Source organism: Orbicella faveolata, unplaced genomic scaffold (assembly GCF_042242905.1).
Source record: "Orbicella faveolata isolate gen_17 unplaced genomic scaffold, um_ofav_v1 contig_25, whole genome shotgun sequence".
NCBI classification, from domain to species: domain Eukaryota; kingdom Metazoa; phylum Cnidaria; class Anthozoa; order Scleractinia; family Merulinidae; genus Orbicella; species Orbicella faveolata.
The window spans coordinates 14,590,001-14,604,442 of record NW_028301553.1 but is presented as its reverse complement, the minus strand read 5'-3'; the positions used below and the strand labels follow the sequence as shown (position 1 = coordinate 14,604,442).

The window sequence follows — 14,442 nt, the reverse complement described above, 5'->3', positions numbered from 1 at the left end:
ACAGTAATTGCAAATATTATGGGCACGCAAAACGCGATGTTTTCCCCTTGTATTTTCAATTCTAATCAACAATGATTTAGATAAACATATACAGGCAAAAACTAACGATAGATAAATCCGACGTTTCGGCGACATCTTGGCGCCATTGTCAAGGGAAACTAATTAAATATGCGATTTCAAGGGTAACTAAGAGTTCAGAGTTTCTAATTTGCATAAGTTAGACAAAGACTTTAGCGCGAACTGAGTCTGATTGTACATTTAAACACGGTCGTAATTGTTTAATGAGTAACATCTCATTAATGAGACAATCAAACTTGTTGTGGCATTTTTTTCAACACGCTAAAACAATTGCGAAGGTCATCCGGAATCCTGCCTGCGTGTCTACTATCATAGTGATTGCGTACTGACGAGGTCTTGCTTCTATGTCCATCAACGCGTACGAACAGATGGCCACGGGTGTAACCGACATAACCAGCATCGCACTGGTCACACTTGAAGTTATACACAACGCATTGTTGATCAATGAGCTGAGGCTTAGGTTCGCTTGTCGGGAACTCCTGGGCAATCTTGCGGCTCGTAAACACCGGTTGAACACTGGTCTGCAGCTTCACACTGAGATCTTTCAACTGTGTCTTCACGATATTAGCAGACTCCTGGTCTTTAAAGGGTATGACAACCCGAGTAGTGTTTTCTGTCGTAGATCTGGACCGTAATGAGGGCTGGTCAGCGACCTTTAAATTTAGGAAGGTTTTGACAGTGGAGTCAACAAGGTGCTTGGGATATTTCAGTTTAGAGAAAACAGACTTCAGTCGTTCGCACTCCTCAGTGAAGTAGGACCATGACGAAGACAGGCGATGTGCGCGATCGAGCATAGTTGTCAATAGTCCGCGCTTGTACCTATTATCGACATGACTGTGGTAATGGAGAAGCAGACCACTGTTTGTTGGCTTCACAAACACTTTAGTTTCAATACGAGGCGCTCTGTTTAGGAGTTGAGTACCGAGAAAGGGAAGCATTCCATCATTTTCGACCTCCATAGTAAAGTTGATGGCGGGGTGAGCGTGGTTGAGGGTGTCCCTCACGCTGTGGCCCAGTCTCTTCGTCCGACCGGTTCTAGACTGGCACACCTGTACGGGTTGCCGAAAACACACAAGGAGAAATTAGCCATGCGACCAATCCTATCAGCGACTAATACGTATAATTATGCTCTGGCGAAATGGTTGGACAACAAGCTCAAACCGTTGTCGTTAAATCAGTACACAGTCACGGACATTTTCGATTTTGTGAACGAACTACCGCGAGACCTCAACATAACACCTGGTGACTTGCTGGTGTCCTATGATGTGTCCTCCTTGTTCACGAATGTACCTTTGGATGAAACCATTACGATTCTCGCAGACAGAGCCTTTAGAAACAACTGGTTTAATTCCGAGTATGATTTGAACATTTCAAAGCAAGACCTTATTGATCTTTTGGGTGTGGCCACCAAGGGGCAGCTTTTCCAATTTAATGGATCCCTGTATGAACAGATCGACGGAGTAGCGATGGGGTCCCCCCTTGGGCCCTTGCTAGCCAACGTATTCATGTCGTCTATTGAAGAGAAATTAGATGTTGACGGCAAACTGCCACCTTACTATCGTCGATATGTTGACGACACATTCACTGTGATGCCCGATTTGTCTACAGCTAGGGATTTTCTTAACACCCTCAACCACGCTCACCCCGCCATCAACTTTACTATGGAGGTCGAAAATGATGGAATGCTTCCCTTTCTCGGTACTCAACTCCTAAACAGAGCGCCTCGTATTGAAACTAAAGTGTTTGTGAAGCCAACAAACAGTGGTCTGCTTCTCCATTACCACAGTCATGTCGATAATAGGTACAAGCGCGGACTATTGACAACTATGCTCGATCGCGCACATCGCCTGTCTTCGTCATGGTCCTACTTCACTGAGGAGTGCGAACGACTGAAGTCTGTTTTCTCTAAACTGAAATATCCCAAGCACCTTGTTGACTCCACTGTCAAAACCTTCCTAAATTTAAAGGTCGCTGACCAGCCCTCATTACGGTCCAGATCTACGACAGAAAACACTACTCGGGTTGTCATACCCTTTAAAGACCAGGAGTCTGCTAATATCGTGAAGACACAGTTGAAAGATCTCAGTGTGAAGCTGCAGACCAGTGTTCAACCGGTGTTTACGAGCCGCAAGATTGCCCAGGAGTTCCCGACAAGCGAACCTAAGCCTCAGCTCATTGATCAACAATGCGTTGTGTATAACTTCAAGTGTGACCAGTGCGATGCTGGTTATGTCGGTTACACCCGTGGCCATCTGTTCGTACGCGTTGATGGACATAGAAGCAAGACCTCGTCAGTACGCAATCACTATGATAGTAGACACGCAGGCAGGATTCCGGATGACCTTCGCAATTGTTTTAGCGTGTTGAAAAAATGCCACAACAAGTTTGATTGTCTCATTAATGAGATGTTACTCATTAAACAATTACGACCGTGTTTAAATGTACAATCAGACTCAGTTCGCGCTAAAGTCTTTGTCTAACTTATGCAAATTAGAAACTCTGAACTCTTAGTTACCCTTGAAATCGCATATTTAATTAGTTTCCCTTGACAATGGCGCCAAGATGTCGCCGAAACGTCGGATTTATCTATCGTTAGTTTTTGCCTGTATATGTTTATTTTCAATTGCGCGTCATAAAGCTAAAGAAATCACTTTAGTCTTTCACAAAGAACACAGACAATCAATGCAAAGCTGACGCGAACGTCGGTAATCGTGAGTGAGCGAGACACCATAGTTTTTATTTTACTTCTAATCGGATAAAGAAAGTGGCGCGAGCTTTTTAAGCCAATCGCGTAGTAGTGCAAAATCAATTACTTTCGACTCACCAAACACACATAAATTGTTTTTTCAATTTAAGGTTGCCGTATACCTTCAGAGGTGTCTCGCGTCCAAGCGATGTAGCGCGTCCGGTTTTAGCTGTAGATACCTAAACCCCTACATCAAATTGAAGCTTATAGAGCTGGGTATCAAACCATACCAAAAATTTTGAAATAAAATGAACTGCCGATTTTTTTACGGCCACTAAATGCGAGCGTTGCCGTCCAATTAAAAAATGGGCGTGGAAAAGGTCATAAGGTTATTCATTAATATCTCAGCAAATATTTACAGGAGAATAATCTACTATATCTCATTTAAAAGAGCATAAAAAATACTCTGTAGAAAAAAAAAGCTTTCCTTCATGGAAGCTAGTAGTAATTTTTAAACAATTTAAATAAATTAAACTTCACAAAAAAAAAAAGGAAAAAATGTAAAAAATATTTAAAAAATGTATTTCCACTCCACTGGTCAAATTTGATGTAGAAATAAATAATTTTCCTTAATTTATCAGCAAAAACATCCTGAAAACAGAGCGAAAAACCATCGAAACCGAAATTTTTTAGAATATTTTTTTTTATCTAATTAAAAATCTCGCATTTCCGTCACCATGGCGACAGCCAGTTGAATATTAACTCAAATCGAGTTACGCGTCCTTTCGAAAAGTGTGTTTACTGAACAAAACAAAGCTTTTTTCCAAAGTTCCTGAGCTCTACGATCCCAAAAACGATTCAAGACACATAATTCAAGAATTATTTGAGATTGCAAACGGAAAAACGGCGGTCCGAAGGGAATTTAGTCGCATTTGAACAACATGCGTGCATTTGAGTAGCACATGGCGAAGGTCATGCAAGCTCACTTACCTAAAATTTTCGCTTCTAATTTCTTGCTAACCGTAAAATTACATTCGTATTTACTTTAAATACCTTTAGGAATGTTGTCCGCTTCCGAAAACATCTTCAGGACGTTGAAATCATGGACATCGCTCGCTCAAGAAAACGCCGCCATTTTGACTTAAAATTGGGTGATTTCGCAATGTCGTCATATAAGCCACATTGAAGCATTCCACGTGAAACTAACCATGTACTTAGGTAATTATCTCTAGTCTTATGTCTCCAAATTTCAGGGGAAACGATAATAATCCGATTTTTTTGGAATTTTTTTAGTCATCAATCCTGAAGCATTGAAATTTATAGAGCGTGACGGGAAAGAGTTTCACCTTTTGGAAGCTACAAGTCAAAGCGAATTTTGTTTTTCGCTAATTTATTTTTTCCTCGGTTTCAGGACAAAAAGTGCTAAAAAGCGTGTCTGCGTTTAGCAATATTCAATTGCAGTAAAAAGTTACAGAACATTTTCGAAATAGGATTTAAAAAATGTGAAGTGATCGTACAAAAATTGCTCTCGGAGAAAAAATATTTCGAAATAAACAATTCGCAGACACAGGTTTTGTTTTTAATATGTGAATCTAGCTACTGTCCAAATTTGAGGGCAATCAAACGAGTCCCCTTTGAGTTGTAACTCTTTAAAGTGTCTGCTTCAAGCGAAAAAATTTATTCGAGAAAACAGCGCTAAGAAAAATCTCTTGCTTCGCAAACAAACTCCGCCCACAAACGCCTTCAACTGGGTTCTCAGATCACTGAGCCAATCAGCGCTTGGAAAATTTACTACCATTAACTCGCGGTGAAATTTACGCGTGAATCTCCAAAAAACCCTTGTGTTTCGCAATGCGCTCAAGGCGGAGAGATAATTTTTCTGTAGCTCGGTTTTTCTTGAAGCTGGTCTGGCAAAATGGGGAAGACGAAAAAGGATACGAACGCTAGAGTGGCTCGGCGACGAGAACAAACTGAAGAAAAGAAAGCGCGGTGGAGCAAATGTGCATGGATAATATTCCAATGGATCTGAGTTGGACGATTCATCGGTATCAGACTCAACAAAAGAGTCACTGTAAACGTCGCTGTTATCGCTGTCGAGTTCCCAAATTTTTACAGAACCTTTCTTTTCTCTTGACTCGATCTTTTTGCCCGCTTGATACGATAGCTATAGCTTCATCCGCGAGACCAACTTTCGCTTCTTCACTCATTGATGTGTTTTCATTCGTTCTTCGCTTTTTCGAACTGGTAAACAGAGTTTTCCGTGGTCCATGTTTACTTATAGCTTAATAGAATTACACCTAATACGGAAAATGCTTGGATTAACATGCTGATTAACTGAGTAGCCAGCCAATTCGTGGTATCCATATAGGTAATATTCCCGCGAAAGTAGTCTCGGTTGATTGCGTACACGTTATAGGGCTGTCAATCAAGAGGGAACTTTTACTTCCGGCCATAACGTGAAACCTCCATTTCTCCGCCAATGTTAAGTTTTTTTTTTTAATTTTGTTTTCAGAAATTAGAGATTACTCTACGACCGTTACTTTGAACCAAAAATCCAAATTTGAAGAAAATTGCCGATCTAAGGTATACTGTAACCTTAATATTTTAACATTTTGGGGGGCACTGAGAGAAGACAGGTACACAGAATACACTATCTAATCAGTGTTTCTGCATAATTTATGATTTGTACTGAAGCCCATCAGGGTCCATTAGTTTTAATAAAAAAAAATCGTTTTTCCAGTTTGAGCAAAAGTTACGTAAATACAGTTGACGCTTGAAGACGGATAAATTATTTATTCAGGATGGGTAGAACTGGACTTATCCAAAAACGTTTTCGATGAAAGTGTATCGCAAGCGAACTTTTACAGACCACGGGGTTTTACCTGTATATCACTATCCGCTTTATAATATATCGCTGAAAAAAATGCAGTATTAAACAAAATAAAATATGTTTCTAGCCAAAGTTACACATGGGTGACATACATGTCGTTAATTATCAAAAAGTGGAAATTTTTAACTTTGGTGTAATTTTGGTATGCCTACACTTTCATTATATTAAATGCTAACTCAACGAAGATGTATTCAATTTAATCTACTTAACTTGTTCATTTTGCATGATCATGGCAAGTTTCTAACATTTTATGTGCAAAGTTAAAAATAATAATTTAATGTTAATTTGCATTTTTTTCATTTATTTTCAGCCAACTGCTCACTTCAGGTGTTGAACAGTACTTCTCAAATTCATTAATAATTCATTAAGTTTAAACAAAGGAAATCATGACCGTGACGGTGTTTGGATATCTGATCCTAATTAGCATAGTTTCTCCTTAGTTTTAGTTCCGATTGAGAAGATATAACAAACGCTCAAGACAGTGTTTGACCACATTTCCAAATATCTCAAATATCGTCAAAAATACTCCGCTGCGCGTCTTAATTTCAACTTTCTTCTCGGTGTTTGGAAATATGGTCAAACACAGTCTTTCGTGTTTGATATATTACATTAGAAAACGGTCCTAAGAAAATACGCACGCTGATTGGTTAAAAATTGTGTTTCTATAACTCGATGGAAACACAGAACCAGCACGAGCTGTTGACGTAGTGATGGCGCGAGCAAAGAGAATTTACATTTTGATAATCAAAGTTGTTTTCCTTTTTTTCGTCGCGTTTTCTAAAAGAAATATAAAACATGTTCTCCGTGTTTCTATCCAGCATAGAAACACTCGTGAAAGTTTGGGAGAACTCGAAAAAGCAGCATTTCTTGTTCTCCCAAACTTCCACTCGTGTTTCTATAACTCGATAGAAACACGGTACATGTTTTCTATTTCTTAATTAAAATTTTCAAATCATGAAAGCAAATTCAGCATGAAATGTTAACTTAGCTGCATTAAGATCAAATGCAGCTTGTGTCGTTCTGCATAGCAATAGCGTGAAGTCATTGTTTGCCGGACTAATTAGCATCGGAGGTAAATTACGTGGTGATATTTCCCTGTAATGAGGTTTGTTTTGTCACAGCTGTGGAAGCAGCAATTCGTCTCCATGGAGACATGATTGACATGGCTTGCCCAGCTGGGAATAAAATGAACGTCTTCATCATTTGAAACTTATTAGCGTTCAAATCAAGATCATATCACAGTCGACTCCACAGCGCGAGGTTTTTTTGAAAGGAAAATCATGTTCGTTTTTCTGCTATCGCTATTTCTATTTTACGGCTGTTCTCAAGGCAAAGGTGAGAGGCAAAGGACGTTTGTTTCCAGTTTTAATTAAGAGCTGTTTAATCACTGGTACCCAGTCAATTGTTTTGCGTTGTGTTTTGTCAGCCTATCAACATACATAAGCTTTGCGCCTAAAATATCGTTTACCAAGGAGTGTCTATCTAAGAATAGCTTAATTTATTTCGCAAGAAATTTTTAGGGTTAATGTGGTCATTAGCTCTTATTTCCTTTATTTCTGTTGATATTACTTAAAATTCAAATGGTTTATAGGTGGATTTTGTTTCAGGTCACAGTCGCTCGCCCTAGCCTTGAAGAGACTCTTTTTCGATCGCCACAGCAAAGAAATCTAGTGGCACGCAATCTGCTGAATTACGAGACTTGAAACATGTACCGCGAAACTACCACTACAAATCCGATACAAATCACCAAATTATCAAAGTTTAATGCCGCAAATATCGCACAAGAATATGGCGGAGTTAAAGCCGTGAAGGTCTTGATCATCACGCGGTACTGTCCAAATTCTTCAAACAGCAGTCAAACCCGTCATTCTCAGAATTCGCCGCGAATGATAATCGATTATAGTTTAATTATGTAATTCTTGAGCGATTTCAAGTATTTTAATTAACCACTTATGATGTTCTGAACTTTATCTGAATTTTATAAAGGTCGGTAACTGCTTTTGGATGGAGTTATCTAGAATTCTGGTTTAGGATAAACGCGAAATGCCAATCTAGCTACACTGACGATCATTTGAGTGTGACTGAAACAACTCCTGATTAAAGCTCAGTAATGCCCTCTAGGAGAAAAACCTTATACTTGAATTTGATGGCATCTCTTTGAAGGAGAATCTCTTTTGTGCACAGCACTGATTTCAGTTTTGTGCGTGAAATTAAAAATTTTATTAAATCCATTTTGAAATCACTGGTTATCCTTGTAATCTGATTGGCTCTCAGTGGTGCGATTTATTCACGAATCGCACTGTTTTTTGCTCTAAATCGCATCTTTTTTCTCAGCCAATGAGAATGGGACAGTAAAACAAAACAACCAATCAGATTTCAATATTAGTTTAAAGTAATCAATAAAATTTCAGGAAAATGAAAGGCAAAAATCCATTTTGTGGAGAATTTTGCAACTACTATTGCCAAAACTTTGTTGTTGTTGTTGTTGTTTTTTTCCAAAACAATTGACGAATTTAATTGATTACAATTTCTAAATGACGATTATGAGCTCCTTCAGGCTGAAGACCTACTTTAATGAAAGTTTCCAACTTTCAGTGTCCATTTTGACGAATATTTTGGCGATTTTTCTTCAATATCTACTCAAGATCCGTATAAACAAATGAAAACCACACAACAACAAATTCAGAGCCATCTCAAGAAGGTAGATGTTTCCAGGTTTCCGGTAGTTTCAAACGAAGCAACAAAAGAGCTCAACTCTGTCGCTGTGAATAAACATAGTCTAAATACGCCCGGCTCCAAAAAACAGTGAATGAATGAACGTCTTACGAAGCTGGTGCTAGTCCCGCCATCTTGGAAATATCTTGAAACAGATGGCGCCGCAAGAACTTGACAAGGTCCTGAGTATTGAGTCCTTCGCCGAGGTCACAAGAAGAAACGGAGATGATAACGAGCTGGACTCCCTCAAAATCATGCCATTAAACGGTATGAAAGAAAAAAAACGTACCATCCACTGGGCATCGTACGCGTGCACTCGAGGGAGTTTCACAACTCAAAAGAAATCCATCGCAGAATTACGCAGGATGCACCTTCGCATTCCTTCTCCAAAGACAATAAAAAGTCTCAGCCTCAACCACAGAAGAAAGAAAGACCTTCCATTATTGATTCAGGCGACGAGAATTGAACTTTTATACCTGAAGTATACTATTTTCGTTCTGACTTCAAAACCGTTTGTTTCTTTGTCATGTTCGGTTGAGTTTTCGTCACATGATATCGTTTTGCATACTAAATGAGACGTAAAAGCGTTTCCGGTTCCGTTTTTTTTTTTAACAAACCGGCTACTGGAACAATACACCAAAAATCTAAAAATTAAGGCGATAAAATTATGCGATTTCAAAATGGATCTAATAAAGTGGCAATTGAACTTCGTGTCGTACAATTTTGGTCTGAAATCATACTTGTGATTTCAAATCGAACTCGCGCTGCGCGGTCGTTCGATTTTGAAACCCCGCGTATGATTTCAGACCAAATTGCACTCCACTCAGTTCAATTACCATTATAAATGCTGCAAAATAAACTCCCATATTCGTAGTCAGCTATAGCCAGCTATCGTGTTTTGCTCTTTTGCTATATGAAGTCAGTAGCACTGCAGGTTTCTTCAGTAGCCTACTAAATTATCGACGCTTAGTTTTCAGGAGACCAACTAGTTCGACATCTGGTAATCTAATTGATGTACACTCCTTGTCGGTGTACTCAAGTTTTCACTATCTAATAACTTCAGGTCACCCTAATGGCTTTCTTCGCATAGAAAAATATTCGTGGGAAAACATTTGGTTCTTTGCGATGGTAAACTTTACATTTTCTGTTATGACGTACAGGTCGTATTGATTAATATTTACTATTTGGATAAATATTTTTATGCGTTTAGTTTTCGCAAAGCTTTGACAACCGGGACTGAGCGAAAATCGAACACTGTCGAAAATACGTGACACTGTGGAAGAAATGCCTCGATTTTTCCACATTTTACCGTATTAAGCGGTTACTTAGAAAATTTGACCTCGACTCCAAATCACGTTCCGTGATGGACTTAAAATGAAATACACTGTCTGCACAACTAATTTGATCGAGCGACACCTGAACTCGTTCCCAGAGGTTTGGGTTTTACTCCACATCGCTATAAGGCTGGTTTTCACCAGGGCACAAGCTTAAAAGTAATCAACATACGCAAATGCAGAAATGTGCTGTTAATTAACATCTTTTGTTGAGAAATTGCCCAAACGAAAGGCCCTAATTATCGAAATATTTCTACCTCTGTAAATGCCGGCTTATTCTTACCATATGCTTATGCGCTAGTGAAAACGACGCCTTGCATTTCTTGATCCAAATTCTTTTTTAATTAACGGATAAGATCATACTGACTGTGTTCAACATCTTTCCTAAGTTCTGATGAACGCAGATCTAATCTATACTGTAGAATAGGAGACTGGGGGGTTTTCTGGTCAGATGTGACATTTGAGAGAGGGGTGGTTGGGTGGGTATTTGATTTATTCAGCTCGAGGGTCAATAAGTTACAATTACATCAGATTTTAAGGGGCGCGGTTGCTTTATGGTTAGGATGCTAGACTACCCCACACCCTTCCCCATCAGGGACATTGTGTTGTGTTCTTGGACAAGACACTCTAATCTCGCAGTGCCTCTCTCCACCCAGGTTGTGCGTCATCGTGATTTTAAGACGTGTAAATATTGTAAATATAGGTCAGGTTCCTATAAGGTCAGTAGTTTTTAAATTTTTATTTATTATCCCATTGTTATTAGGTCTTTCTCTTATTTATACACGACCCCATAAGCTTTTAGCTTTTAAATTCATCGTGTTGAAATAAAGGCTTCCTATCCTACCCTATCGTATCGTATCGTATCGTATCGTATCGTATCCTGTCCTTTCCTAAATAAACGAGTACCGGCGGATTCATTGCGGCGGATAACCCTGCGATGAGCTTGCATACCATCCAAGGGGGGAGTAGAGATACTTCTAGTGACCTCATGCAACGGAAACCGGAGATAGGCGCCGCCCTGCCTGAGAGGCCGCTGGGTTTGGACGCAGACATTACTTTGCTTTCATATCACATTTTTTTTTTTTTTAGATATCACGATGATCGTTGAAACCTCGGATTCCGCTTTTGCGGGCACAGATGCTGAAATAAGGATCAAAGTCTTTGGAACCAAAGGCAACGTACCGGAAAGGAAAATTTCAGGCAGTTTTAAAATAGGAAGGTAAAGTACATTCATTATTTGAAATATATTTGTCACCGTTTTACTAATTGGTGACACTGTAAATTAATAACCAAATATTGCAAAAAGAGAACATAAACTATTAAGAATTCGAACTGCTTGGAGGTTGACAAGTTTTTTTATTTGCACAACGCAGTCGAGGAGTTTCAAAAACTCCGGACCTTCTAGCTATAGGCAGAGGATTTAACCAGGGACCTCAGTCCAAATTTCAAATCTATCGCCTTAAACCAGTCGGCCACACCACCTCCTAGTATATCATCTGAAGGGGGCTTGGTCTTCCCCTAACAGTGTGATGATCTGAGTACCACCCTCCTTTAAATCTGACTATTCTCTCTCCTTATAGCGAAGACACAATTATCATCAGAGGCTACGACATAGGTCACGTGACAGGAATGGCAATTATTCGTAACAATGCTGGTTTTGGGCCTCAGTGGAGACTTGAAAAGGTAACTATGGCAACTGGCGAGTTAGCTATATACAATTAGACTCCCAGCGAAAAACAGTTCCTTTGGGTCAAGAGGAAAAACACCCGAGGCTGTTAGACAGTGCCGCGAGAGAATGAAGCTTAAGAGTAAGAGAGCTTATCGCTTATATATAGGCCTTGTTCCCAAGATGATCCTTCTCAAGTTATTTTTAGACTTTCCGTGCAGAACGAAAATAGGCCCTTTGCAGCTGGGGTCACGTGACCACATTTTTCCTAGAAAATTTTTATATTATGGGCTATAACTTAAAGAATGCCAGAAATGGAAAGAGCGCATTGAAAATACCAAAATGGCCAAGTTTGAGGCCCCTGGAATTAAAGAGTAGGTTTACACCACAGTTTGAATTTTCGGAAAATTTAGAGGATTTGTATCGAAAATGTTGCTGGAGAGCAAGGTCTTGCTCTCCAGCAACTTTTTCCATACAAATCTTCTTATTCTTTTATTATTCTTTTTTCTATTCTTTTTTCCATTTCTGGCATTCGTTAAGTTATAGCCCATAATTTTATGAAAAATAGGTCACGTGATGGCTTAGCTGCAAAGGGCCTATTGTTGTAAAGGATTGTCTATTTCTAAACCCTCAAGCGATTTCCGAAATTGGAAGTGATCTAAAAAAAAGCGTGAGAGGGACTACTTTGAGACTAGGGAGTTTAAGCAAATCATTACGGCTGGTGCTGCTACGGCTGGTGCTGCTACGGCTGCCGTGACTGAAAGGTCTGGGAAGAGTACGTCTCGGTGGTCTGCCAAATTTTAAGTTTAGCGAGTAAAGCGAAAGACAAAGATTAAAGAAACATCGGATAAGGAGTTAAAAACTCTTTTATTTAGTTTCTCACAGCCAAATGGCTTCGCTCAAGGGACGATGGCCGTTATTCGCCTTCCTAGGACGAACAGATTATTTCTGAGCGAAAGCGAATGCCATACACTTTGTACTATAACAGTCTGATGGATGAAATATATAATTTCAGAGACAAATAATTCAAAGAATATCGAGTGAAGAACACACATATATCAATACTCAAAGAAGCAAAATAGCATCGTATAGTTATCCAGATATAATACATCTTCACTGAACCCTCAAAACAAACTTAGCCGAAGAAAAACAACCTCGTGCTCAACACGAATATTTCACTTTACTCACTTCGCCATTTCAACACCTTTGCCAAAACGTATCGTAAATTCAGGATACGGATTTACAAGCTTATGAGAGGCAACCTTGTCACAATCTTTGACTTAAATTGACTTCAAAGGATATAGTATCCAATGGAATTCTTAAAATGCCGGGATGTCCGTTGAAAAGGTCCAGAGAAGCGAAATAAACCCGACGTAGCAGCCACTACGGCAAAACATCCCGACTCACGTAGTCAGATTTCACGCTACGGCTGGATGCAACCGACGTACAAGCGCAGTGTCTCATTTTGGAGGAAATTTACTTCCGGCAGCCGTATCAGCGCCTGCCGTAGCGATTTGCTTAAAGTCCCACGACACCGTTTAACAAAACCATGGTATTAAACCTGCCAGTTAAATGACAGATAGTTGCATTTGATTCAGTACTTGTTCAAAGTCTTTGACGCGGTTTAGATTTCCTCGGCCTCAAGACACGTCCTAATCACGTGCGAATTTGATGTTTAAGCACTTCTCTCCCGTGGCACTGATGGTTGATTCTCCTGGTTTTAGTTACTGAGTAACAGGGCATAAATGTCCGTGTAGTCCCGTGCGCCCTTGATAACAGTTAGTGAAGTGTGGCATGTGGAGAATAGAGTGGCTTGCATAACAAGCGTTCTCGAACGAGCGAAGCGTTTTCTGCATTTTTGGCCAGCAAAAATAGGGGTGAGAGCTTAAAAATGCCTTCTATCCACTCATTTCAGTGTGCTTGCGTTAGGTGTAGGAAAGAATTATCATTTTCTACGTAAGATATGAGAAGGATACTCTTTTTTGGAAAATTAGTATACAGTAAAAACCAGCATAAAAGAACAAGTGGATTAAGAACACTCAGGCTGAAATTTGGTCAAAAAAGTACCGTAGACATAAGAACACATTCAGAAAAATGTTCTTATATATAAAAAAATTGGCTGCCAGTTAGATTAGAATAACTGAGTCCAGTACTGAGTAGATCAATGTATGTGCTATACATTAATTAATGCTGTGCTTGCACATTGATTTCATCTGTTGGTAGTCTATGCAGTATTTAATTTTTAGAAACAATTTTAAGAACACCTTAAGAACATTTCCAGGCTGATTTTGCAGAAAACACCTGATAGATAAGAGCAAAATCAGCCTGAAACCCCAAAACATGTGTCATTTTATGCGGGCTTTTACTGTAGTGAGTTAAGGGTTTGAACCGGGATCGTTATAACACTGGCAATATCATTTTAAAAACTGATTACCTTTCTCTTTTTCTAGATTACCATTAAGATCGCTGGACAAGAAAACAGCATATTCAAGTACGATGACTGGGTCAGCGCAGATAGATGGCATACATTAACACGTAAGTAATTTGATGTGCGCATCACGCATCTAATATTTAAGAAGTAAAATCATTTTGCGTGATTCTATTACTGACAACTAGATGATGAGCTCGAAGTTTCTATCGCATGATAGTTTACGAGGAAGCAGGCCAAGTCAGAAATCTAATTGTTTAAGCCGATAAATCTACTGATCGTTCAAAACTTTAGCAGGTTCCCTTTTTGTCTTTTGTGTTTATAAATTATTATTTTTTGAATATTACATGTCGCTTCTTGTTTTTCTTTTGCGGGGGCTGCCTGCTTACGCCTTGCCCTCCTAACTTGATTGCTTGTCACCTAATTAACTGTTTCCTTGGTTTTAAGTGCTTGCATGCTTCCATATTACTTTATTTGTTTGTTTGTTTATTTTCGCTTTGGTAATTGCTTCACGGTGCAAAGCAAATATAATATGCAATAAAGAACTAACAATGTCTTGTTTGTTCCTGTAGTAAGTTTTTTGAAGAGACGATTAAGGGTGAGAGAGTCATTCCCTAATGTAGGCCTTATCCCTCTTGAGTTGTT

At 39.2% G+C, this 14,442-nt stretch overlaps 2 protein-coding genes across 3 annotated transcripts in view; both read left to right on the top strand.

Annotated features, from left to right (window-relative positions):
- The first annotated feature begins 1,079 nt into the window (after positions 1 to 1,079).
- Positions 1,080 to 2,682, top strand: LOC149109110 (uncharacterized). Its single transcript, XM_089294470.1, has one exon. It carries the CDS (start codon positions 1,167 to 1,169, stop codon positions 2,556 to 2,558), a length of 1,392 nt encoding a protein of 463 aa, XP_089150596.1. The 5' UTR covers positions 1,080 to 1,166; the 3' UTR covers positions 2,559 to 2,682.
- A 4,175-nt stretch (positions 2,683 to 6,857) lies between these two features.
- Positions 6,858 to 14,442, top strand: part of LOC110042082 (allene oxide synthase-lipoxygenase protein-like) — a 10,981-nt gene continuing 3,396 nt past the window's right edge. Inside the window, exons 1-5 of one of the 2 annotated variants that reach the window (XM_089293992.1) lie at positions 6,904 to 6,989; positions 10,360 to 10,422; positions 10,793 to 10,922; positions 11,284 to 11,386; positions 13,820 to 13,904. In XM_089293992.1, coding sequence (XP_089150118.1) covers positions 10,801 to 10,922; positions 11,284 to 11,386; positions 13,820 to 13,904 — 310 coding nt within the window. In that variant the 5' untranslated portion in view covers positions 6,904 to 6,989; positions 10,360 to 10,422; positions 10,793 to 10,800. Of the gene's footprint in view, positions 6,990 to 10,359; positions 10,423 to 10,792; positions 10,923 to 11,283; positions 11,387 to 13,819; positions 13,905 to 14,442 lie in introns of both variants that reach the window. The other variant, XM_089293991.1, reaches the window with a different exon arrangement.